A 26,790-nucleotide genomic window follows, 5' to 3' on the forward strand; every position below is an offset into this window, starting at 1 on the left:
CACAGTGACCCATGGGCTAAAGAGCGCACAGCAAAGTTTATACTCAAAGTTTGTACATAATTATGCAGTATTAATACACCATGGTTGCTGAAATCTGAGCTGTGCTGCCAAGGACTGGTTATTTGATCTGTATAAGTGAAATTCATGAACAATGGAAAATGAAGACTAAAACCATGTAACTTGGAAGTGTGCACACTAAACAGCTGTAGCGATTAGCTCTAGGAAAAGCTACAGCTGATTTTCAAACTAGGTTGCTATACCCACCTGGATCTATTTCCTGATAGGCAAGAACAAATTATTCCAATCCAGCTCTACATGATTATCTCCAAGAGGAATACTGCCCCACATTCCTAACACAGACTCATCCTCTAGAAAGTGGAGAAGAAACAAAACTTAAAAATATGGACTACTTCATGAATGTGCATGAAATGTGCAGGGGCCATGTTAATCTTCTAACTATTGGTTCCAATTTTAGTGAACTGGTACCACCAAACTAGTATGATGTTTGCCCCTAAACGCACACTTGGCAGTGTCTGGCAAAACTGTTGAACATCACTGCTTTGGGGAACATGTTGCAACTGCACCTATTGAGTAGAGGCCGTAATGCTGCTAATTCCTATAAAGCATAGGACAATATCACCCTCTGCCCCAACCCCACTCCCGAGCCCCCAACACAAAGATGAATCTAGTCAATAAGGAAGACTGACTTAAACAAGAGTCCTGATTAAGCTAATTTTAGCAGAAGCTTCTTCATCAGATGGAAGCAAGGATTAAATGACACAATGGCGAGCACAACATATACAGCTATGTTTTCAGTATCAAAGGCTCAACATGACATCATGCTGAGTATCTTAATAGCATAACAGAGGGGCAGCACTTTGATGGCGCATCTGATGTGGCACAGCTCCATGCACTTTCTGCACTGCTCACATAAAAATCATATCGAGAGCTGTTTGCTCAGTTCTAGGCCACACAGTGAGATCTGTGCTCCTTCTCAGAAGAAAACAACCAGGCTGTAGAGCTGAGAACCACAATGCAAGAGAAATAGTCTGGTAAACCACAGCAACAGACCTGAAGAAGAGAACCCTCCAGGGGCAGTCAAGGAGTCAAAGCAGTAACAGTCCTAAAATTCCATGGGGTATGACCAAGAGAGGACTAAACTCTACTTTCCTCAGTGGCAGCGAGCAAGTCAACAATGGTAAAGTTTTATAAGATAGCCACTTTCCTCTTCCTGAAAAAGTTGGGTGGGCTCCAAGGAGAGGCCACCATCTTGGGGAGAGTAAGTCGATTGAGAAGGAGGTGCTTTCTAGTCTTGTACTGTGAGAAGATGGGTCAGTTGGTTTAGAAACAAGAAGCAACTGCCTCCAGTACCCAAGCAGTCGCATGCCAGCTATTTACCAAAGAGAAGCGAAAACATAAGGGTCACAAGAAAAATACCTACAAAAGAAGGCACGTGGAGGTTTATTCATCAGTTCTCAAAACTGGGAACAACCCAAACACCCATCCACAGGAGCAAAGATGAACAAATTATTGTGCCCAAACAATGGAACAGAACTCAGCACAAGAAGGAACAGACCACCAACACATGCAGCCATGTGGATAACCTCACACCACAGATCATGCACACATACATACACAGGTACACACATATGTACACATACAAGTGGAATGGTGTATGCACGTGTGAACCTCCATCTTGTAAAAGGGTAGGTATTGGTATGGTTGGGAACAACGTGGGGGAACTTAGTAGAATAATAACTTTTTTGTTACATAAAGATTTGGGTTGTATATGGAACCTCTGTCAAGCTTCATCAAATTAAGATGAATGTATCTCATTGCTACTTAATTTCACTACAAAAAAAACCCCACATTCATTGGCAAATACTAGATTCTAATACATATGTGTGCTGAAAGTATGGGGTGAAATGCACAGATGTCTAAACCAGCTATGAAATGTATAGTTTCAAAATACAATGAACTACATGGATCGGTCAGCTGAAAGTGAAAAGAGTGACGAAACAATACAGTAAATAGTGTGGGAACTAGGTAACTGGCTCACAGGAAGAAGTGATGGAGAGGAGAAGGAACAGCCAGTCTCCAGCACCACAAGGGACCAGTGGCCAGAGGTCATGGGAGAAAGTGTACAGAGAGTGCTGGTTTCAGCCCACAAAAGGGCCTCTCAAAACAAGAACTGAGAAAGTCAAGCTGACCTGGAACAGGCAACTCTGGCCAGCACAGAGCAAACGTAAAGCTAGTGCTTAGACGGTGGACATCATCAATTCCTGCTCCTAGGGGACCAGCTGCATTGTTGTGACAGTCAGAAGTAAGTTCCGCCCACTCTAGCCTTGGCTGAAGAGATCAGGGCCCAGTGAAGGGATTAGAGCACATGTGCTGCCCAGCTTTGATAACCCACTATTTATAACATCTCCAAAAACCACTCTTCCAGATAGAAACCAAATACACAGATGCCAATCAGAGCTTTGCTCATCTCCAGCAGTCTACACACGTCAAAAGCCTGCTGTTCCACCAAGGGCTCCTCCGGCCTTGATCGTAGCTGCTCCACTCTGCCAGTGAGCCACAGCAAAAACTTAAATCAATAAACAGAAGCCTGCTCCTCTAGCCCCAGTCTGTCTGTGTATGCCTTTGTGGAATATAGAACATTATTCTATATTCTTTGGAAGCCAAAGAGAATTAAAGATAAGAATTTTCTGGATAAAAAAAAAATTCACTCATATTTTCAAAAGTCCAACTTCAATAACTGTAAGATTACCTTCTCTGTCTCCACTTCCTAATCCAGTAACATAGATCATCTAAATCTGGCTGCTTAGACAACATGTGATAGACCTTGTCAAAAAAATCAAAGAATATGAAGGAATGCAGAGCAAGCTGGTTCTAACTTAAGCGCTACAATTAGCTTCCTGAGAAACTGCAGACAAGTTACTCTTACTATTTTCTTCCTTGTATGATCTAAGACACACCTGGCATGAATACACCTGTGGGTCTCCCCAGAAAAGCATAGGACGCCAGGAACCAACCCCTCCTAGCTATCACAGCCTACAAGAAACCTGAACCATCTGGAGCTTCTTAACTCAAAAACTTAAAAGAAAGAGAAAATATACATTTCAAATAAAAACGTCTCACAAAATAAAACAACTACTAGGCCACTGGCAGAAGTCAAAGATGGATGGATGAGTGACAGCTTGAACAAGAAATGCCCCTTACAGACTCAGGCATTTCAACACCTGGGCCCCAGATGGTGGCACTGTTTGGAGATTACAGCCTATCTAGAGTAAAGATAGTCACTGGGATCTTTGAGAGTTTAAAAGCTTCACTTCCGGTTCCTCTACACTTCAAGATGTACTTAGTCTCTTAGTTCTGCTCCTGCCACCATGCCTACTGCTGGCTTGCCATGATGGACTCTCATCCTTCTGAAACTGTAAAGCAAAATAAACTCTTTCCTTAAATTGCCTTTGTTTGGTCATGGTACTTTATCATAGCAACAACAAAATAACGAATACAGAGGTCAAGACCCTGAAAAAGAGCTCGGTAGAAGTCCCTGCAGTGCCTGGGGTACAGGAAGTCCTGCTCCTACCATGGCATAACTGTGCCAGTCACCAAGGAAAAACCTGAGATCCTCAGCACACAAAACAGCAGGATATCATCTAGATCCGGATCGGCTGCATCTGCAAGCTGACACAAGGTCTACAAGAGGCAATGGTGGGGCAATGCCAGCTTTTCCCAACTACAAGCACACTGCATTCTGGCTAGAACCCTACGATCAGTTAGAGGCGCCGACCTGAAGATATGGACAGGCAGCCACTAGAGCATTAGGCTCAGCCACCACCCTGCTTCCTAGCCTTCAGGAACTTGGGTAAATAGCTGACACCTCCTCAACCTGGAAAAAGTGAAGATTTCTGAATAAATAAAGCTCAACCAGGGGGTAAGTTTCCACATGACCAATTCCTCTGGAAGCTGTCTTCCCATCAGCAGTGATGCATCCCCAGCTGATGGGGCAGTCATCCCACGCTCCTCTCACGTGTTCAGCTTCTCTACCCCTCAGCCCACTTCCACCTCAGTGACTAGAGGTTCCTTCCCTACCAGAGAACTATACCAGTCTTGGAGAGTCACAACTAATGGTCCCTTCAGACACCCTGGTGGCCAAGAGTCTGTAGCCACAACCCCAGTTGGCAGCAGTGGCTAATGCTGCTGCTTCTCAAACCAAGGCTGGCCTTCCCAGTCTCAAGACTGGCATGACCCTTTTCTCCACAGAGCTTGCCCCTCCCCCATTTCAGTGACTGGGCCTCCAGTTATGTATGAGACCAGTGAACATGCCAAAGAACTGAAAAATTAAGGACATCCCACTTAGTCCTTGCTGAGGACACACTAACTCCTCTGTAAAAGCTCAAAAGGGAGAAAGCAGACTAAAAACAGTTAAACCAGTACAACAGAGATAGGAAACCTGGCTAAGCCTGAGTCACACTGAGGCCTCCTGGCAGTGCCAGCATATGAACCCCAGGAAAGGACTGATTCCTACTTGTCCCCAAGTATGAATTATCCTAGAAAAACCAGACAATGCCGGTGGTGGCACATGCCTTTAATCCTAGCACTTGTGAAAGAATCAGACTAACTTTGTAACCTATGTTTAATTGCCTTATAACTTATATTTTCAAGTTTTAGGTCCATGTTAATTAAAGCCTCTTAGTGCTTCTCCAGGGAGCCTAGGAATGTAAAAGTTCCTGACATTAGCCATCTGTGAGGGCAGAGATAAGGAAGAGAACAAGCAGAGATCTCTACTAAATGGAGAGAAAATCACCGGCTGGTGCCTGTGAGATGAGCTTTGTTTGGAAACTGGGCCAAATGGCCCCAATCCTTCTCCTGACCTTTGATCCAAAGCCTGTAACCCCCACTCCTCAGAACAGACACGAGATGAGTTAATCACTCTCCCACCTTTAACTGTGGCTATATCTCATATGGCAGGAAATTCCAAACTGACTTGAAGATCAGATATTTACTACAGAGCTGACCAGACCTAAGGGTGCCCAGAACCAACCAATTATTTTAAAAGTTAAATACCTCATCCAATCATGAATTGCCAAGAAGGCAACCCCTAGAATTCCTCGTGCCTTGTCTTTTAAAAACCTAAGGTCTTTGTCTCCCAGTGCCACTCCTTGCTGACCAGCAGGCGTGACCCCATTGCACAGTGGTCAGAATGAACCTCTTGCAATTTTGCATCGATGGATGATTAGTTTCCTGAGTTCTCTTCATACCTTCCTATATTTAGGCTCTTGCTGAGCCTAACACTTGGAAGGCAGAGGCAAGCCTCTCTGAGTTCAAGGCCAGCCTGGTCTACAAAGAGAGTTCTGGGACAGCTAGGACTGCCACACGGAGAAACTGTGAAGGAAGAAGGAAGAAGAAAGAAGGAAGAAGGAAAAAGGAAGGAAGGAAGGAAGGAAAGAAGGAAAGAAGGAAAGAAGGAAAGAAGGAAAGAAGGAAGCAAAAACAAAAACAAAATAAAAAACAAAAAAAGAAATAATCAGACTCCCAGCATGGTGCCTAGGAAGAGCACTGAGCCATCGAAACTCCCTTGGCCTAGGTTTGTTCCAGGTAAAGAATCCAGTTAGGCCTTCCAGAAATGTCTCAGGGAGCCTGACATCTAGAGATCATCCACTCACCTTCAACCAATACCAACAATGCTCTAAACAGAATTCCAGTCAGGACTCTGAAAAATACAACAAAGGCCTGGAGAGGTGGTCCAGTGGTTAAGATCACCACAAATGCTCTTCCAGGGGACCTGTGTTTGATTCCGAGCACACAAGGTGGCTCACAACAGTCTGTAACTTCAATCCCTGGGGCGTCTGACACCTTCTTCTGGTCCCCACAGCAACAATGTGCTGCTCAGACATACACACAGGCAAAACTCCATCCACATAAAATAAAAAAAGGAAAAATAATTTTAAAAAAGTATTTTTAAACCTCCACAAGCCTTAGTCAATCTAACTCTACTTATTTCACAATTTTGAATTTCAGTACGGATAATGGAGAATTAAGTGGGTGCCTTTATCTTCTGGTCTGTTGCCCAAAGCCCTCCAGCCAGTGAGGGGAGAAAACCTTCAAGTCACCTGCTTTTGCCTAGCTGTTCCCTCAAGAGTCAGTATAGCTGCCTGGCATTGTAGTCAGAAAAGAATTCAGGGAGATAAAAGCAGGCTAAATCTTACTCCTCCCATTGCCTAGATTAGCAAGCAGCTGCCTAAGGAGCCCCAGCCCCTCCTTCCCCTAATACCAAGAAGCTCTGGGCAGTGGGAGCCTCCAGCCACCGTGTCTGCCAATTACTCAGTTCACCCCCAACACTGCAAACTGCACTTCCCAGGCCTGGCAGATGTAGCTTCTATTCATTGCTTCCAAAGCAGGACAAAGCTTCCCCAGAAACACAAAGCAAAAGGGCTTCAGGCAGAGCCACCTTTAACAGAAGCCACCTGCCGAGTCCCTCCTCCACCACACCTACCCCCATCATGAATGCTCACATACATACACATGAACACATACACAAAACGCACAGCTTTCTTAAACCTTTCCAACAGGTGTTGGCTCAGTTTGGGTGACTTTCTCTGAATCGCCAGACTTCTCTCAAGATAGTATGCCATAGGATGCTAATGCTACATGAGAGAGAGGGAGAGAAGGAGGGATTAGAGGACAGGAAGAGGGAGAGGAAGGGAGGGAGAGGGAGAGAGAGAAAGAGAGAGACCTGTATGTCCAGATCATAAAGTATAACTGCTTCTATTACTGAGAACTTCTCAGGCCCTTTAATGTGGCGACACACACATGCAGAATGTCTCCCCAGCTATGTGACAAACACACGGGGATTTGCTTCAGAGCTTGGAGAAATGAGCAGCCCCTTCCTTCCTAGTCACCTAGGCCCTGGGTACAAACACCTTGCTTACATGTTTCCTCTTCTATGAGGTTCCACAAGAGGGAGAGGAACAGCTGGGTGAATGCACACGCACACTCACGATGCCTTTGCTGCTTGGGTCCAATGGTGATGGGGCTTCTGCAGGGACCATCAGAAACTGGTAAGAGGGCCAGAATTTACACATCACTCAAACTAACTCTGGCTATGAATCATCTGTGCACACGTCACAGAAAACAAGGGCATGCCTCACCATGAACTAGCTAGTTTTTAATTGTTGCAGTTGCTGAGGGTTTTTTTCATTGTTGTTTATTTTTATTTTGTGTATAGGAGTGTTTTGTCTGAATATATGTAAGTGTACCACATAAGTGCAAAGTCCAAGGAGGCCAAGCCCTCTGCAAGAATAACAAGTAACCTTACCACTGAGCCATCTCTCCAACTGAGCCAAGTAGTTTTATTCTTTATGGAGGCTTCCCTGATCCTAACCCTTACCAGTCATCTTACATTGTCAGTCAGAACACTTGAATGGCTGTGCTCTATGAACATACCTATGGTGTAAGCCATCAACACCGTAACCTTCACACATGACCTAGGGGAGCTCAGCCCCCAGCACTCCTAATTCCAGCAGAGAACGAAGCAAGGGGAAGACCCACAGGTATGGACCATAAAGGCTTCCTGAGTACTTCTTACCCAACCATCCAGATAAATAACATCACACAGATCCTCCTCCACTGCTCAAAAACTTCATATTCAAATTACAGATTTTCTTTCAAACTTGAAAACTTACTCCCCCCAAAAAAAACTATCTGTTAAATAGATCCAAGCACCTGGCCCTTGGGTTGAACTTAAAGAAAATAAGCCTCCAGCTGCCTCTTTGCCTTTCTGGGGACTTTCTACTTTGTTCACAATGAAGCTAACCTTGGAAGGTCTCTCCTGACCAGGGTGGTTGAGCACAAATAGGTATATGCACTACAGTGTACATACAAATACACAAACACACACAAGTAGGAGGTAGAGCACTCTTAAACACTACCCAACACACAGGAGGCCTCTCATGAGCTAGCTGTTCTTCTCTGAAAGTTCAGACTATTCCTGGCACATGCATTTCTCAGAACACCTTTGACCTAGCTGCTGGCTGTGGTTAGTGTCTGGGCACCATCAAGAGGCTGGGGAATTCCTCCAGCTCTGTGCATCCTGGAAGGGAGGAAGCCCAGTGTTAGTCCTCTATCCATCTGTCATCTCAACTACATCAGAAAAAAACAAAAACAAAAAACTCATGAGATTTCACCAAGCAGTACTGAAGGAGCACTATTTAAAAATAAAAATGCAGGGCTGGAGATGTGGCTCCGTGGTTAAGAGCACTGATTGTTCTTTCAGAAGCCCTAGGTTCAACTTCCAGCACCTACATGATGGCTCAGAACCATCTGTAACTCCAGTTCCAGGGAATCTGATGCCCTCTTCTCACCTCCACAGGCACAAGGTCTGTATCTGCATACAGGCAGGCACAATACTCAAACATGAAATAATAATTAATAATAACAAAAAATGTTTAAAATAAAAATACTTTAGTGTGCTTTATACCCTATAGAAATCCAAGTTTATTCCTACCCTGTCTCTCCAAATTCTCTTCGTGCTCACTCTACAAAATTAATCTAACCTGGGAGACACTGGACTTGAAGGGAATGCTGGCAGCCTCTCTCTTCTCAAGGCTATGGGAACTTCTTTGGCTCTACCCATTTCTTTGTCACTGTAGCTGGGAAGGGCTATGTTAATAGTAGCTGGTGCTTAAATACTTGATTTAAAATACTTTATTGTTTAAATACCAGTTTTGCCTCTGAGGCAGCCCAGCCTTGAAGGCTGCTAGCTAATTATCAGCTGCTAAACAGCACTTTTCTCATTGGAGCCGATAAGCTGCAGGGTGCTGAGGGTGAGGATGCTGGCAGGGGAAAGGGCTCCCGGTCTCCTCGGAGCCTCCTCAAAAACCCCAAAAGAACCAAAAGGCAAAAACATGGATCCACTCCCACGGTAAGATGGCACCTTAAAGAATCTGGGCACTGGGCCTGCTTGTGGGAATACGAGACAATGAGCCACTCTGATTGTCCTTCCAGAGCTAAAGGGGGGTGGGGCATGGACAGTAATTCAAGTTTGTGCAACCATGCAGGCAGCATCACCTGCCCCTGGTCCATCTGCGGTTGGTTTTGCCCGGAGTGGTAGAATGTGGGCAAGTAAAATCTTATATGAGTCTCAGAAGATGAATGAAACCTCAGCAAAAAGGATGCAGAAGAATAAGCGTAAGGAAGGTGTCAAGAGAAAATAAAGGGTTAACTGTGTGTGTTTGGCAGGGAGAAGGAAGTAAGTGCCTAGCAGAGAGATCATAGATTTAGGGGTATATGCTTAGGAAACAGGGGAGCCTACTGAAGATCTCTAGACAGAAGCCATAGGGATGGCTGAGTTTCTCAAAGTCACCACAGGAAGCAGATGGGTATCCTGTAGGGCATGTGCTAACCATGAAGAGCGATGACAGCAGGAGGGGACACAGAGTCATGAAAGGTAACTGTGGCCATTCCAGCCAGGTCATTCCCAGGGATCCAGATCTCTCTACTCAGTCTGTCAGTCAGGTCTGACAGCCAAAAAGATCCTGGGAATGGTGCTGCATCTCTACTCTCCCTTGAACCCTGGCTACTGAGGCGTCCTGAAAATGTGCCTGGCAGGGTCCACGCTGCTGCATGCCTAACCATCCACTGAGACTAAACACAGCATAGGGTGATGCATTTTGCCATGGGTCTGAAGAAGGTAAGAGCATCAAAGTTTTTTTTACAAGGTCAAGAACAAACGTTTTACTTAATAAACAGTAATTAGATTATTTTTTTTAATATGTAAGGTTTCCTTGAAAAAGAATAAAGCCCCTGTCACTGAAAAATGTAAAAATACGCTAGACAGATGGGTGGTTGCCAGACTCGGGCAACTCTGACTTGACTGTATCCTAAAAATATACATTCCTAGTCAGGTAGCGGGATGATATAGAACAATATATAATGACATATCTATATGAACATGCTATAATATAAGCTGGCAAGATGGCTCAGCACATGGGAACCTTGCTATGCAAGCCTAATGATCAGAGTTCTATCTGGAGAACCAATTCCACAAAGTATCCTTGACCTCTGACATACCCAACATGCAAAATGTGCATGGGAACATGCATACACACAAGAAAAAAGAACAAAGCTTTTCTAAAAAGAAAATGCTACAATGAAACCCATCCCTGCATGATAACTTGAGAATTTTTACTTTTTTTCAAAAAAGATAATACACTTTTGAATACTTCCGCTACAAGTCTAGGACACAGGAGAATTGCCCAGAAAGCTATATCTTCAAATGTTAACCACAAACAAATCTGATGGTCAGTTGGGGTTAGAGTCCACAGCCTAGATGAACATCTTTATGATAGGATATTGTCTGAAATAAACCAGCTAAATGCTTTAAAAAGATTCTTTTCTAAACAATTGATTTCTAGTTGCCCAGGTCCCTCCAAGTTTAAATGACTGGACCAGAATGACTACCCTATTTAGAAAGTGTTCTGTATGACAGAATGTCCTCCACTTGTGCTGCATAAAAACTGTAGCCTCCAGCTGACAAATGGGCACCGGAGACGTAGGTAGGGCTTATTTAATTTCCATTCAAACAACTACATGTGAGAACTACATTGGCCAACGAGGTTTCTTTGAGATAAGGCTTATTTCATAGTTCAGTAACTATGAAATCCAGGGGTACAAATTCTGACCCCAACCTTCTACTTCTTTCCAGCCTGAAGACAGGATAATTAAGTCCAACGAAAACAGCATGAGAGGAAAGTCCTGTGTTCCCAGGACCTGAGTGCTGCAAACAAGGAACAAAGGCTCTCATGCCAGAAGATATACCTTTTTCTCTCTGGAAGACAATTAACACAACACCTGCCCTGGGCAATGTAACATCCTACCAGCAAGGAGCCCTCATTCCCAAGGATGACCCACACACAAGCATCATTAGAGGACTAAAGCTAGAACCTCAAAGCTGAACTGCACTGGAAATTTTGGGTTTTGTTGAAGTACAAAAAGCCAAGACAAAGGAAATTATTCTGACCAAAGAAATACAGAAAGTCAGTTAAGTTCCTCGACTTTTCCAAATCTCACAGTTTTCATCATGAAAATACGTCATCTCTACATTTCCAAATACAACTGGATTCTTGCCCAGCTCCAGCTGAGAGGCCAAAATCAAACATGACCACAATTCTACCTGAACATGAGTGATTGTTCCAGTGTTGGTCTCTGCCTCGCACACTGCTTGTTCCTAAACACACAAATCCACCAAGAAGGTGGGAGATGTGAGAGTGGAGAACCAATAGCTGCTTCAACCTTATGACATACCACATGAACACAGACCCAGGTGGCTGGAAGAGAGATAGGTGGGCATCAGGGCCCACTTGTTCTAGTCAAACAGCCCTCAACACCCAAGCAGAGCCAGCAACCTTCCAAGTGCATGTCCGCACAGCAACCACTCAGGAGCCGCAGACAGGCACCTTCCTTCAGGGGATCCTCTGTCCAAGTCATGGCTACTTCCCTCCCTAGAGATGGAGCTAGCTTGCCACAAGGACAGCCTCTCAGAGAAGGACAGAAAGGTGTGGATGGGAAAGAATACCCTAAAAAGTCTACATAAGAAAAGAACAGGGAGGTGGAGGCAGGCAAACAATAAACCATCCAAGACCACACACACTTTTTTTTTTTTTTGAAGTTTACTGGAAGATAAGGTTTTTTCCCTCCATCTTACTCTATAAAAAGAAAAAAAAAATGTTGCAACTTCCTTTGTCATAGCACATGCTTAGGAAAAAAAAAAAAAACAGGCCTAACCATTGCTTCACTTTCTCAAATGCATTAACAGACAGACCTTCCTACCCCAGAGCTGCCCTCTGCTTGCCCAGAAGCTGAGGGGACCAGGGCTGTGGGCCTCCACCTATGTGCCTAAACACAATTAATGATGTAGAGTGCTCTGAGGCCCAGGGAGGAGAAAAACAAAACAAAACAAAAATGCTGCCACAGTTTCAGCACTCCTTACCTCACTCCTCTCCAGCTCTTTACAATAGTCAATTAACAGAAACATTCTCTCCTTGGTCAAACAAAAGGGAGCAGCCTGCAGTCCCACCCACTTCCTAGAGACCAGCTGCTGCCTAGAGCTCTGCCCCAACCCTCTACAGGTGTGTGTCCATGCACCGTCCCTGGCTGCCCCATGAAGTGATCCAATCTCTACCCACCCTCTTTTAGGGAGCCCACCCATATGTCTGTTTCCTTTACTGGCCACCTGTGGCCCTTTCTCTGCCACTTAGCCAGCACCAGCTCCATGAACCTTTCTGTTAATCCATTAATCCAGAGGAGGATCTAGATTGGAGGGCAAAGTGGAGTAGCCATGCCTGTTTTCATTCATTTAATACATTTTTGTATAAAACTGTAAGCTCCAAAGGCAAGGCCTACTAACTATGGCTTACCATTGTGGCAATTTGTACAAGTAAGCATTTCATAAATATTAAAAAAAGAACATTAACTGATAGGTCACCTATGTTACAATGGGACCGTGAAAGAACTACTTGGAGATAGTCCCACGAACTGCAAAAGGCCCAGGTTTTCGAGTAAGGCACTCTCAGAGCCCAGCAAGGTAGCCCACACTTGTTATCTTAGCACTTGGGATGCCAAAGCAGGAAGACACTAACTCTGGGGTCAGCTTTAGCTACAAAGTGAAACCGTCTTTAAAAAAAAAAAAAAGATGAAGAAGAAGGGGGAGGAGGAGGGGAGGAGGGAAGGAGGGAAGAAAGAAGAAAGAAAGAAAGAGAGAGAGAGAGAGAGAGAAGGAAGGAAGGAAGGAAGGAAGGAAGGAAGGAAGGAAGGAAGGAAAGAAGAAAGAAAGAAAGAAAGAAAGAAAGAAAGAAAGAAAGAAAGAAAGAAAAGAAAAGAAAAGAAAAGAAAAGAAAAGAAAAGAAAAGAAAAGAAAAGAAAAGAAAAGAAAAGAGAAAACCAAAGCTTAGAGTTAGGCCATTCCTTCGGTCTTATACACCCTCTTCTACCAAGGTTCAGCCACGAGTCACCTTCTCCAGGAAAGCTTTTCCTAACCTGTCAACTAAACTGAAACACAGGCTGGAGAGATGGCTCAGCTATTACGAGCACTCATCGCTCTTCTAAAGGGCCTAGCTTACAGCCATCTGTAACTCCAGTCCTGGAGGATCCAACACCCTCTTTTGTGGACACTGCACGTACATATACATAGTCATATAGGCAGGCAAAATGTGCACCTACAAAAAAATACTATTCAAAATAAATGTAAATATAAAAAATAAAAATAAAACATCACACAGACAGCCTCTTCCCTTTTTATTTCCTCCTCGTTCCTACTAATACCTGGCCAGATATATCACTTAATTACTGTGCTCTGTTTTCCCCAACAGGAATACAAGCCCCTAAAGATAAGACTGGTTTTTGTCTGTTTTATAAGCTGATATGTCCCTAGAACCTAAAATAATGCTTAGCACTTGGTGTTCAATAACTGCTAATGAATTCATTATTCTGAATACAGTTTCTCTTCCGTGGAAGACTGGCTTTTACTTCTCGGAACTGTTGCGAGGACTAACAAGGGCGTGCACAGCATCAGCTGCCTTGCCCCATCACACCTGCTCCATAAGAACCTGTTATTAACTCAAAAGCCCCTAGAGCAGCTGAGCTTACAATGGAGGTCTGAAAGACAGAAGGTTGCTATATGAATCAAAGCCAGCATGAGGCTCTGATCTATCCAATGGGAGGCCACAAAAGTCATTCTCGGCACTGCTAGTTTTCTTTTTATTACTTACATCTAATGGAGATGGGGTTAAGACACACACATGTGGATCCTGAGGATCAAACTCAGGTTAGGCTTAGCAGCAAGGCACCCAATGAGCCATCTCACCAAACCTAATTACTGTCTTAAGCAGCAAGTTATTCAGGATCTGGAGGGGAAGGGGGAATGGAGAGGATAAGAGATACCCTAAGACAAACCCTGCTTAGAAATGCACAGTCTAGCCCACACTGCTAAAACAAAAAGAATGAACGAACTAATGAATGAATGAATGAATGAATGCTTTTAGCCTTCAACTTCCTCTCATAGCACAGCAGAGACACAGAAAGGTATAAACCCAAGGGATGAATGACAATGACTACTTTCCCATTCCAGGCCAGCCCAGACTCCCTGATAGCAGGGAAAACAGGAGGAATCATGGGGGGAAACAAACATTTACAAACACTGGATGAGAGAATAAAAATGCTACAGCTGAGAGGAGATTAAAATAACACTGGCCAAAAAAAAAAAAAAAAAAAAAAAAAGTTGAGGACGGCTCCCTGTGTAGCTCTTCCTATCTTTCTCTCTTTCTCTCTGGGACCCAGGTGATCATGGCTTCCCAGCATGAAGTCATTCTCTCAGCAATGGAACTGCAGTAACAATGAAGGAAAGGCATTCAGTGCACAAGTCTTGCTAAGTCTCATCCTTCTGATTTAGAAACAGAGAAATTGTGAGGAATCCAAAAGTGGCCTAGGACTTGCTCACAGCCACAACAGTAGGGCTGGAAATCAGGTCAAAGCTCGCGTTCTCTTTCCTATGCAAGCGGTGGGGCATAGGAGATAAGTGGCCCCATGAGAATGAAAGCTCTGACCTCATACCCAGCAGTGTGACGCTCAACACTGCTCTGTCTTGCAACACACAGGCACAAGACAAACAGACGGAAAACACTAGCCCGCCTCTATGTCTCTACTGTGGGTCTAGAGCTAGCCAAGAACTGTAGAAAAAGTTGGCACACTTCACATGTATGGCAAGAGGGTCTTCTTCACAGACAGGAAAGTGAGGGGCCAGATGAGCAGAAAAGGGGGAAGGGAGAAGCATTAACTCTTGTAATGCTCACTTTAAGAACGAGAACTTGGGGGCTGGAGAGATGGCTCAGTGGTTAAGAGCACTGTCTGCTCTTCCAAAGGTCATGAGTTCAATTCCCAGCAACCACATGGTGGCTCACAACCATCTATAATGTGAACTGATTCCCTCTTCTGGCAGGTGTATACATAAAATAAATAAATCTTAAAAAAAAAAAAAAAAAAAAGAATGAGAACTCCACTAACAGAAACATGAGTTGCCTCCTTGAATCAGAAGGTCTGAGTGGTCACCCAGAAGATGACTCTGGAGCAGCTACCAGAAGACAGGGCAGGGACACACTGACAGGGGAGGGCTTTACTGTACCCTAGCTAAATCTCAGAGCTCAGCCAGCACTGTGTCATCCATGTGCTACCATGCACCCAATCCTGAATTTTGCTTTTAGTGAGAGAATCAAGTCACTATGTTGAAATAAGAGGATATGGTTGGTCAGAGGGGTTAGTAAGCAAAGGTGTTTATTGACAAACATAATGATTTGAGTTCAGCCCAAGGAACCCAAGAAAGTAGATGGAAGCACACACACGAATATACACAAAATAAATGAATAAATAAATAAATAATGTATTGTATAAATTTAAGGAAAGAAATGATGATATAATTTAAAAAAAAAAACAAAGATATAGGTTTCCAAGGAAGCAACTACCTAATCTAGTATTAAATCAAACATCTTGCACATGGAGAAATGCACTTAAGATGTGAATAACAAGTAAGAATCTCTTCCCTTGACAGGAAAGGTTATTACTTTTTTTTCCCTTGGGGCAGGGAGAGTAGCTGTAAAGAGTTCTAGGACTTGAACCCAGGGCCCTTCCATACATGCTAACCACAGACTCTGATACTTAGCTACATATGCTTCCATTTCGGAACTCAGTTGGAAAGACTTCATGAAAGGCCAAACTTTGTTCTGGGCAGAAAAAGTTAACATAGTTAGAATGGGAAAGAGGAGGACAAAGAAGACACAGAGAGATAAATGCATAGGAATGAGATTGGGGGGAAAAAAAAGCAAATATTCAAGCATGGCAGGAGGGAGGTGGTGGGGAGCTCACTAGACCTGGGAAGCGTCTGGCTAAGACATTATACTAGGCAGAAGAGAGGAAGTTACCTGCATGATCACAGTGGGCTTCAGACAAACTAACACCCAGAGCACACCAAGGAGCTGGAGAGAGAGAGACCCGTTCCAATGCTCCCTGGCCTCTAATTTTTACTGTTTCTCATACTCCCTGTCATTATCTCTGTGCTTCCTTTCCTAATTACACCTCAAGCCAATTTTTTTTTTCAAAGACTGAGCCTCGGTGATCGAGTTTATGATGTAAGGAGAGTGGAATCCAGGGGAGGAGTGCTGCCAATGCTCTCTTACAGCACAGAGGAAGGGAAATAGAGGTCATGAAGTCACTGAGCATCCCTGGCCTGCTCCGGGGAACATCTGAGGAGGACACCAAGCTTTCCGTAGGAAGCATTAACAAAATGTTGTGATACAGTTTGCTCTCTCATTGTGGCCTAGATGCCAGTAGTGAGGAGGGGACAGGCATGAGACACCCACCCCCATCCCGTAGTAGCTTAACCTCTCCAACCCCACTCCAGGGCCTGGGTGGTCTCCACCAGTCTACCTGCATTCCTAGGATGCTCTGAGTTCCTTCCACTCATGGCCCTGGCCATCCTCCACTCCCCCACAGCAAGACACTTAGAGGTCTACAGAAGCCAAGCATGGCAAGCAATCTGCAGAGTCTTCCCTTAGTGTCTTTCCTCCCCAGCTCCTGAAAAGCCTGCTCCTTCAGAGTCTACCAGCTTTCTCCTAAGAATTAAGAGGCTGGGGAAGAAGGCTTAGATGGGAAAGCGAGAATGTGTGCTATTCCTAGAACAGGGGCCCCTTCTGTCACAGTTAAAAATAAACTCTTACCAACTACACCCAACTCCTCCCATCTAGAGAGACCATGGGGCCATGGTGGATGGTGATACAGTAAGACCTCGGGGACAACAGACCAAAGAAGGCAGCCAGTGAAATATGGTCCAGATGGCTAACTCCACCAAGGCAGAGGACTCCTTGAGTCCTACCTCTTGGCTCCTATCATTCATTCCACATACCTTTGCCCCTCAAATACACCTTAATTCCAGAAAGCAGGCACAGACCATGGATGTGAGTCATGGCTTGTATCTGCGCCTGTCCTCAGATGGAAGTGAAGGAGATACCCTGCCCAGTGTCTCCAGCTAAGACACTCGACCTCACCCCACCTCACAAGCCTCCTCATCTTGCTCCACAGAACCCCAGCAGTTAGAGACAGAGGATGCACCTCAATGGACACAAATCAATTTCTCTGCCAGAGCAGTGAGAGGGTAAAGGGCCTTCTGTTCTTGGTGCCCTTCTTAGGTGGCTGAGCTAAGAGGCCCTGCAGGGCCCTGCCCATCTCAGCAAGGAGGTACTCAGAAAGCCAGGGCCCAGTTACTCCTGGAAGTCAATATAATGAGGTCATACCTCAGGATGTGGTAACATGAAGCCACACTGTGGGGTGGAGAGTGTAACTTAGGAATTGGGCAGGAGGACAACAAGGTAGCACACTGAATCCCAGGCCAGACAGGCTAGGCACCTGGGCAAACTCATACGCACTGACAAGAAGAAGCAGAGATGGAGGCAAGCACAGCAGAAGGCCTAACCATCTAAAAACTCACCTTCCTCTGTGTGGCCTTCTCCTATCCCGGGGACAGCCCCTGAGAGCCTTTGTCCAAGTGAATCAAGACACCTGTAGAAAACCCACCCAGAGCATCACCTAGCCCACAGGACAGAGGTTTGGCCCAAACTCCCACCAAGCTCAGGCTAGAAGGAAAAAGGGCTCAGATGGAGGGCACAGGTGAAAATGAAATAAATAGTTCAGTGTGTGGCAAGACCTGAGACAGACACCAGGGACTGGCTATGAAGAGAGAAGTGCAGCAGTAGCGAGTTTATTTTTAGACACTGAGACAGAGGGGCCGCATGTCAGTCCTGGGCCCGAGGCAGGAGGCCAGGCTGTAAATGGCCAGTGTGGTCTGGGGGGCTCCTAATAACATGGATAATCAATATGCCGTCAAAGAGACCAACTCAATCACCTGCCACAAAGACGACAAATAGCAAGGAGCTCCAAGGGAAGAAGCAGGAGTCAGCCATAAGCCAGTAAGACTGGTCCAGGTTCCCTCTCCTTCCAGGGACAAAAGATCATGTCACCTCTGCTTCAAAATGAGTCTTCCTCATTTTGAAGACTCATTTTGAAGCTAAACTAGAAGGAAGGCAACAACAACACAGCTCCCTCCAGTCGGCAGAGGCATCTTACACGGATGGCCACCTGCAGTCACCACTCTCACCTCCCAGATGAGTCCAAATTGGCACTAGTTAGGGGATGCCTAAAGCCATCCCTCAAGAATAAGGTGCCCTTTCATGTGACCTTTCTGGAGAGCTCAAGTTCACAGCAGAATAAACATGTAGCTTTTCTGATCTCGAAGGGGAACATCCCATGCAGATAGAGGTTGACCTTGAGCTAAGTCCCAGGCGCCACCACCTCCCAGCTGGCATACAGGGATGTTTACTGAACCACAGAATAAAGTCTCCAAGAACACGACAATGCCAGAGGCCAAGCCCAACCTCATGATCCCTCGTCCTCTGTGCCTCAAACAAATCAGGACAGCCTAGAACACAAGAGCCCATGTGCTTGAACCACTGCTCTTGACTGGTACGCAAGAAGGAGAAGCAGTCTCCTCTAGATGTGCCCTCTCCACCTGCTTCCTTAAACACCAGCCCTCTTGGAGGGCCAATGGACCCACACAGAAATCCTAACATCCTCCTCCATTCTGGGAATCAGTCCCCATCAGTATCAGAACAGTCCCTTGCCTATAACTGAGACTGTGGATGAATTAAAAGGCATTCCTTTGAATGAATGAAGTCTACTACCAACACAGAGGTTAGCTAACAGCAATATCACAGCTTCGGTTCAGCCATACTTACCCACAAGTCAGGTGCCCCACTGTAGGGCACAGTCTTGACAGCCAATCACAGTGACCTTCAAATGTCCCAATGTCTTCAAAAGGCACAGAGTCTAGGGAAGGAAAGCAAGGGATGCCCATCTCCACCTTGTCCTTCCACTCCACTAAGATTGTTCTAATTTCAAGGCAAGAGTTGACTCGGCCTGTTCTCTCCACTGAGCAGCGAGCTGGAATACTTTCTAAGCTTTCCTATGAGAACGAGCAGCTAGCCAGGAAAGATTACTAGCTGGCTGGACACAGCACACCTAACAAAGGGCATCTACACTGGCCCAGGTACTGCTGACCATTCAATACCGAGCGAGTCAGCCAGTATCTCTATTGCCACTCGCCTGTGGCCTCCTGCATGGCCTCTTCTACCACCCCACACTTGCCTAGTGATGGCTAGAGCCCAACTCTCAGATGTGGGCAGTGAGGCCCCAGAAGGTGATGACCTACTCAAAGCCACACAATGTGTTAGCAGGGCCCAAAACCAAGACCACTTGAGAGCTTAGGATTGTTTTGTTGCTGTTAATGTATAGTTTTGATTATTTTACTTTTTTATCTAGTACATGGGCCCCCAAAACAGGCTTGTCTCTGTTCATTTATATTTGAACTTATGTATGAACTTATAAACCTCAACATATAAAATGTCAGTCTTAATGATCCTAATGATTAGTCCTCATGATTAGAAAAGACACTTCAGTCTTACTGGTATACATATTATCTAGCTGTTCTGACATGGCCCTTTTTTCTCACTGATGCCCTCATTTACGAGAACAGCTATGTGAAAGCTCCTTGTGAGGGGACCAGGGAGCTGAGTATGAGGCTGACAGTTGTCAGTTACCAGACCCACTTCCTGCTGGTAACCAAACAGCCTATGGAACTCACACCAAAAGCAGGTTCCACAGCATATGGCTCCATTGCCCACACTCGAGCAAGACATTGGGACATACCATGTGCCTTTTCTACAGGAGCCCAGCCTCTTCCTCAATAGGATAGAAGAGGTGACAGAGATGACCAAGGAATGTCCATTATTATCAACTACCAAGAGGTGTTGCAGTGCCCTGCCCACTTAACCTCGATCCAAGGCACAGAACCACACAAAAGGTGCACGGGGGTGAGGAGACCTCAACATGACCCTCAGGAGGGTGTGAAGCAGAGAGAAGGCAGGCCAGTATGGACTGCTGTACCACAAAAACAACCAGGGAGAGCAATGGTTCCAAGCAAAGCAGGTCTACTCTGGAGCCTCAAAACTACTCACACCCAGATGCCCACCTCACATGGATGCCCTCTGGCGCAGACCCCTAATATCCTGATTCCTGAAGGTAACAGGAGTTTGACTCTACCTCCAGCCCCCATTCTCACACCTGCTTCACTGACAACACCCCCAACTCCTTGTCGTTCCAATCATGGTTACCCATGCCTTCATCCCCCCACCCCCCAAAGAATGCTGTTTCCCAGACCGCCACTAAAATGTGGCCCTGGGGCCCTATGATGGTTTTTCTCTTCCCTCCTTTCAGCCACCAACCATAACTGTGATTCTGTGAAAGTCCAGAGTTCACAAATAAAGGACCATGAACTAACCCACTTCTAATCTTGCATCAAAGGGTGGCCAGAGCTCCGACTGCACCAGGATGGCATGCCTGGAGTCTTCTTCCAAAAGAGGGAAATATTCACAAAAGGCAAAAATTTGACCCTTCATCCAAAAGTCCACAAACCCCAACTTCAATGAATGCCTAGCTTCTGGACCCACTGCTCCTGACCTACTTGGTCTCCTACTCTTCCCCTCAGCTCTAGCCACAGCCAGTTTCCCGACTTCTGGCAAACCCACTCATTCCTCAGAAGCCCAGCAAGTTCCCACTGTCACCAGCCAAAGCTTCCCTTGGCGTCATCAATTCTCACAGGTGTCCCTCCTTTAGAATCCCTCTATTCCTGCTCACATAATTTAGCCCCCAGGCTAGCAAAGTCCAGTAGACTTTCCTGTGAGGATGAGAAATCTTCTTAGAACTCAAATTGTGGCTGGCAACTTCATTTTTCATTTGATTTTATGCTTTCATGTTGGCTACTTTTAAACAGCTTTTAACAGCTATATGCAAAGAGTGACTACTATATTTGACAACACTGCCCTACACAACTTTTACTGATCTTGGCATGATCATGAGACTTTCCTCACATCATCCAGCAAACGTCAAACTTAGACACTGGCCCCTGCCAGCCACACTATCAGGTCATCTCTCCAGTGAGGACACAGAACAAGGACACTGGCTGTACTGGGTATCGGGGGAGGTGAGAGTGGTGACGGTGCCCTTCAACAATGCCCAGGCCAACTGTGAGAGGCTCTAATCTGTCCATCATGTTACCAAAAGCAGCTACGTGACTGTGGCACTTAAATGACCCAGTGAAGGAGGTATACTGGAGAAAGGGAAGAAACTGCAGGACCTTGCTTCCTCCAGTCTACGCAATGGAAAGATAAACAGAGATAAGTTATGACAACATCCCGTATTCTGTAAAGCAATAACATGATCATCACCAAACAGCAGATGGAACAATACCACAAGCTTTAATTAAATTTGTTCAGCTAATAAGTACCTAAGCGTCACCATCACACACTGAAGCAGAATGCAGCTATGTAACCCATGGGGAAAAATAGTCACATCATACACAAATGGATTGAGGCTAAGTGTCCCTACCAAAGAAATAGCAGAATACCCAAAAAGTAATAAATAGGATTTCTACCACAAACTCCCTAATGGGCATAGAAGGGCTTGTTATAAATCCAAAACTTATGGAAATGCTAGTTTAGAAGCTGCCTCTCCAACTACAGTTAGTATGGCTGGGAGGCAGCATATACCCACCAGTATCCTCTGGCCAACAAATGGAGCCAATAGGGCAGGTTCAAGGCACTCTGAAATAACAACCAGCTGCAGGCCTGTTAGGTGTCCTGAGACTAGGAAACAGAAGAACTAGGTTCAGTTCCTGCCTTTGTCAAGAGAATGGCAAGAATTACCAATTGCCTTGAACAAGTCATGCCTTCTTCATTCTGGGCCTTGGTTTTCCTCATTTACTAAATGAATGTGTTGGAAGGTGAGGCCCTCTCAGCTGGCTTCTAACTGACTGGAAGTGGGTGCATGACTCAGAGGCTGGCAAGGAGGGACAAAGAAGCAAGGTGACAGCATCCATCAGAAGCATCTAAACATCAGCTTTCCAAAGAGCATAAAGAAAAGCAACAGGGTCAGTTGGTTCCTCTATCTATTTACTCACTTTTATTTTATGTGTATGGTTGCCTGCATGTACGCACGTATGTACTCCTAGTGCATAACGTGAGCACACAGGATAGAAAAGGGTGTCAGAAGCCCCAGAACTGGAGTCACAGATAGTTGTTACCCACCTGGGTCCTCTGCAAAAGCAGAAAATGCTCCTAAGTGCTAAGCCATCTTTGGATCATTTTTAAAGCTCTGGTTTCACTTAAGAGAACAAGAGTAAAACCTATGAGCAGCCTTCATTTCCCATTGTTTCTCAGGGCTACAAGACAGCAGCCTTCCAAGGCAGGCCCCACAAGAGCCAGGCTGCTGGCCACACTGCACACTAAGCTCCTGGGCATGGGCTCAGTATACTCTACAGCACATAGGTCTCCTCTTGTCTGACACCCAGAGACCATCAACCCAGCCTATTCCACTGTATCCCCTTCTCTCGCTACTGCATAAAAAGGCTCCTACTCAGCACCTAAAGTTTTTAAAGTGTAAGGAAGTAGAAATCTCTGTGGTGCAGATCACTGAAACAGGGTTTCTTTTAACCAGATTCCCCAACCACTGTGATTATGGCTTAGCCAATATTTGGGTATGGAAGCACTGTCAACACTACTGCCATCCTGCAAACATCTTGGCTCTCCTTCCTTCCTCTGTTATTAAATCTTAACACAAAGTCGTATGAGAAATCTGGAATACAGCAGCTGAGTCAGCCTCTAAGATCTAGGAGCAGGCTGGCTGTCAAAACAGACTGACTTCAGTCTTCACCCACTTCTGACTAGAGAAGGATAAGCATGAGGATTGTTTAATATGCTGCTAGGATCTTTCCTTTCAAAACCGTTCAAAGGAGGAAAGTACACAAACTCCTCTTCTGTTAATTATACCAGAAATCTGAATCCACAACCTAAAGCATTTCAGAGAATGCTGTGTGTGTTTAAACAGAATTGGAAAGGATGAAATGTTTTTGTTGTGAAGTCTTCATATTGTGTTCCAACTATCCAAGAGGATGAACAGCCACCCTCTCAGCCTGCTGCTGGGTGAAGGCAGATGGCATCTCAGAGGACGGAGAAATCTTTCCGGGAAAGAACATCTGTCACTTCCTCAACAATACAGTTAACTGTGGTCAAACCGTTCACTCACTTCCAGTCCCCAAGGTCAGAGCCATGTTCAACCCAATCAGCTCCTTTCCTCATTTGGATACTAATACAGATGGAAATCGAAGTGGAAAGAACAAGTACTGCAGTATTCAGGCAGTGCTGAGTCCCTCCCCAACATTCGGCACCAAGCAACAACCACAAGAGCTTATAGTTAAAAATATATATTTTTTTTAATCTGATGTTGAGGATGAAAATAGAAAAAAAAAAAAACATTATCATAGAAACTGGACTTCCTTGCTCCCTACAAAGTACCAGGGCTTTGGTCCAGTTACTGTGTCTGACAACAGTCTCACCCATAACTCATCTGTACTATATAATAGCTGAAACAAAGCAAGTTGTGTGGGCTGAAGGGGAAGAGAAAAACATAACACAGGAAGTAGTTTGCTCCTCCAATCATTGAGACACCCAGGGGAAAGACACTTGACAAGTGACCTTTAGAGATATGGTGTAACCTGAAACCCTGGAGAAGAAAACTTTATAATGACCCTGAATGACAGACTCACATTTCAGTGGGACCTTTGAAAGCCCCATCCTCAGGCAGCATAGAAGCAGAGACACAGAGACGACACAGAGAGACGGGAAGACCTAAAAAGATTAAGAGTGGGTTTCCCAAACGCAAGAATAGCGTTTCCTGACTTGAGTGGCCAGCAACCGGGGCCAGTTTGTCACCACTGGGCCAAACCTGGCTTACAGACAAGTTTTCCTACGGTGCATAGAGCAATGGAAACAGCGCGGGCCAGGCGCCGGCGATTCCAGACAATCGCCGGCCACGGAGGCGGGGTCCCCAGTCTCCAAAGCCGCGCCGACGCGCCCCACCGCTGCGCGCCGACCTCGCTAGGCCAGGGAGAGCGAAGTCACATTCCGGCTCCCAAATAAGGAGCAGGGTTGAGTAAACCTCAGAGAACGAACTTCTCCAAACCGACCGACCAACCAGCTCAATGAGTAAAGGGCCTTTTGTGCCCGCAGAAAGGAAGGAGAGAGGAACGGTGAGGCCACTGTGTCCTCGGCGCCGGGTGAAGCGAGCAGACGCCGTCCCGGACCCAAGCGTGGCCATTCGGCTGGATACCACTCACACCCCAACATGGCAGTCCCCGTAAGTCCTCTCGGGTCGCGGCCACTCGCGGGGTGACCGGAAACTGCCCCGGATCCCAGCGCGCTCCACGGAGGCCCAGACTTACCTTCAGGGCGAATTTTTGCTGGGTTCTCTTGTCGAAGATCCTCAGCACCTTCCCGTTGATGCCCAGGCCCAGCACCTGGCTGGTGACCTTGTAATCGTCGGTGATGGCGTTCTTTCGGATCTGCAGGCCCGACTTGACGTGGAACTGGGGGAACGGCGGCGGCGGCTGGGCCGGAGCGGGCGGCGGCGGGCTGGGGAACGGCGCCGGCGGGGTCTGGCCCGGAGAGCCCGACAGCATGGTTCCCGGGGACTCGAGCGCAGAGGCAGGGGCCGCGGCCGCCCCCTCCTCCGGCTCGGGTCCGGGTCCCCGCCACGCCCCGCCCGGCGGCGAAGTTTGCTCCGGGCTGGAGCCGGCTGCCCCGCCCCGGCCCGGCTCCAGGCTCGGCGGGTCGCGGGGCCCCGTGGGTCCCGCTGCGCGCCGCGGGCGCCCACCAGCCCTGCTCCCTGCCCCCGGAGACCTGCGCTCCGGGGAACCCGGGACGGCGGGGCCCGCAGGTGGGAAATCGCCGCGCCAAGAAGTACCAGCCCGGGGGCGGCGGCCGCGTCACAGGCTGCTCTGCGTCCTGGGCTAGTCCTTAAAGGGGAGGATCGAGGGTGGGGCTTGGGGGAGGCGTGGGCATGGGGGAGGGGTGGGCCTTAAAGGGGAGGAAGAAGTCCAGTGGCGGGAGCGCGGAGGGACCTGGCTGGCAGGGTCTGTGAGCCGAGGGAGAGAGCACCGAGAAATTTGAATTCTTAACCAGGGCCAGGCAAAGGGAAGGGAAAGGGCAAAAGAAAAGCGTCTGGATAAATCAAACAAACCTACAGTTCTCCAGCTGCTTGGATGTAGAAGACAGGTCATCGGAGAATTTGAGAAGGAGGTATATTTTAAAAGAAACGTCGATTGAATCTTCCTACGTAGAGCCTGGGGGTGGGGGCTACCCGTTCAGTTCTGTGGTTATAGAAACTACTCAGCCTAGGATCAGTAGGATCAGGAGTCAGGCAATAGTTTCCTTAATAGTCTCGTCAGCTTCACATTTTTTCTTCGTGGACTTACTGTTTTCCAGTAAAAATGTATTGCTATGTAATCATAAACAATTCAGTTATTATGAATTTGAACATATTTTTATGTAAATCCAAAATGGCCCAAGATGGGAACAAATGGGGCACTGTAGCTATCTGTGATCTAAGCTACATGCAGAAGGCTAAAGCAGGAGGCTGACAAATCGGAAGACCAGCCTGAGCAATAAAGGCAGACTCTATCTCAAAATAGCCACAAACAACCCAGCAGAGTGTGGTGGCACAGACCTCCTCCTCCTCCTCTTCCCTCCCTCACCTCCTCCTTCATTTTCGAGACAGTGTTTCTCTGGACTCGCTGTCCTCGAACTCACAGAGACCTGCCTGCCTCTGCCTCCCTGAGGGCTGGAATTTTACAGGTAACTTGAAATCCCATGCCCAGCTGCACGAACCTTTAATCCCAGCACGCCAGGAGGCAGAGGCAGGAAGATCTCTGTGAGTTCTAGGTCAGCTTGGTCTACAGATTGGGTCCAGGACAGCCAGGGCTACACAAAACAAACAAAAACCTCATGCCTCTCTGGGACAAACACCTGTACATTTTCACTGTGTGCTGAATTCATTGAGAGTATGTAGCAAGGGGGCAGGGCTGGGGAATGGTTCAAGGGTTGGGGGAAATTCATCCCTGAGGCTACAACCAATAAGTATTTCTGAAGCAACCTAGTTCTAGAACAAGTCTCTTAGGAAAAAGGGTCTAACTGGCCTACAGCTCAGATCCACAAGGATTTGACTGTTAGAGCAGCTAAGAAATGAGACAATGGGACAAAATAGCTCCACAGCTCCAGTTTACTTACTGATTCAGACAAATTAGAGATGAGGCCAGACCCATGGCCACACATAGTCTTTAATATGTCCCAACAAAACTGTGGAGGTGAAGCAGGAAGCGTCCTTGGAGACATAGCCCAGGAAGGATATGTGCATTTGCTGGTTTCTATTCCCTGTTGAGCTTTCCAGAAGATGCTTGCCCCAAGGAAGACAGAGATGAAAAGGTAAAAAACTTAGTCACCCTTTCAGGATCCAGCAAAACTCACTATGGACCAAGGAGACACCTGGTCCCCTTTTAGGCAGCCCTTTCTTCAGTGCTGTGCTCAGCGCTCTACCATCAGCCCAGTGGTGATAACCCTAATGGGGGTTGGGAGGTACAGTAGTTGGATCAGCAGTGTGGCAGATAGAAGGCAGATTAACTCACTTCAGTCTGCAGCAGGTTAACTTCCTTCTACCCTGAAGATGGGGCTAGACAATTCTCAGTTCTACAGGCACTGAGGCCATGGAGATGCAGGAACAGAAAAGATCAGGGGATGAGGA

General features: G+C 46.3%; 1 protein-coding gene and 1 pseudogene across 1 annotated transcript in view; both read right to left on the bottom strand.

Annotated features, from left to right (window-relative positions):
- The window catches only part of Mapkapk2 (MAPK activated protein kinase 2), a 42,482-nt gene extending 17,487 nt beyond the window's left edge, over positions 1 to 24,995 (bottom strand). Inside the window, exon 1 of the mRNA XM_021640131.2 lies at positions 24,437 to 24,995. Within this exon, the coding sequence (XP_021495806.1) occupies positions 24,437 to 24,673 (237 nt within the window). The 5' untranslated portion in view covers positions 24,674 to 24,995. The remainder of the gene's footprint in view (positions 1 to 24,436) is intronic.
- Positions 396 to 491, bottom strand: LOC132649128 (U6 spliceosomal RNA; annotated as a pseudogene).
- Positions 24,996 to 26,790: the final 1,795 nt, after the last annotated feature.

This window comes from Meriones unguiculatus, chromosome 18 (genome assembly GCF_030254825.1).
Source record: "Meriones unguiculatus strain TT.TT164.6M chromosome 18, Bangor_MerUng_6.1, whole genome shotgun sequence".
Classification (NCBI taxonomy): Eukaryota; Metazoa; Chordata; class Mammalia; order Rodentia; family Muridae; genus Meriones; species Meriones unguiculatus.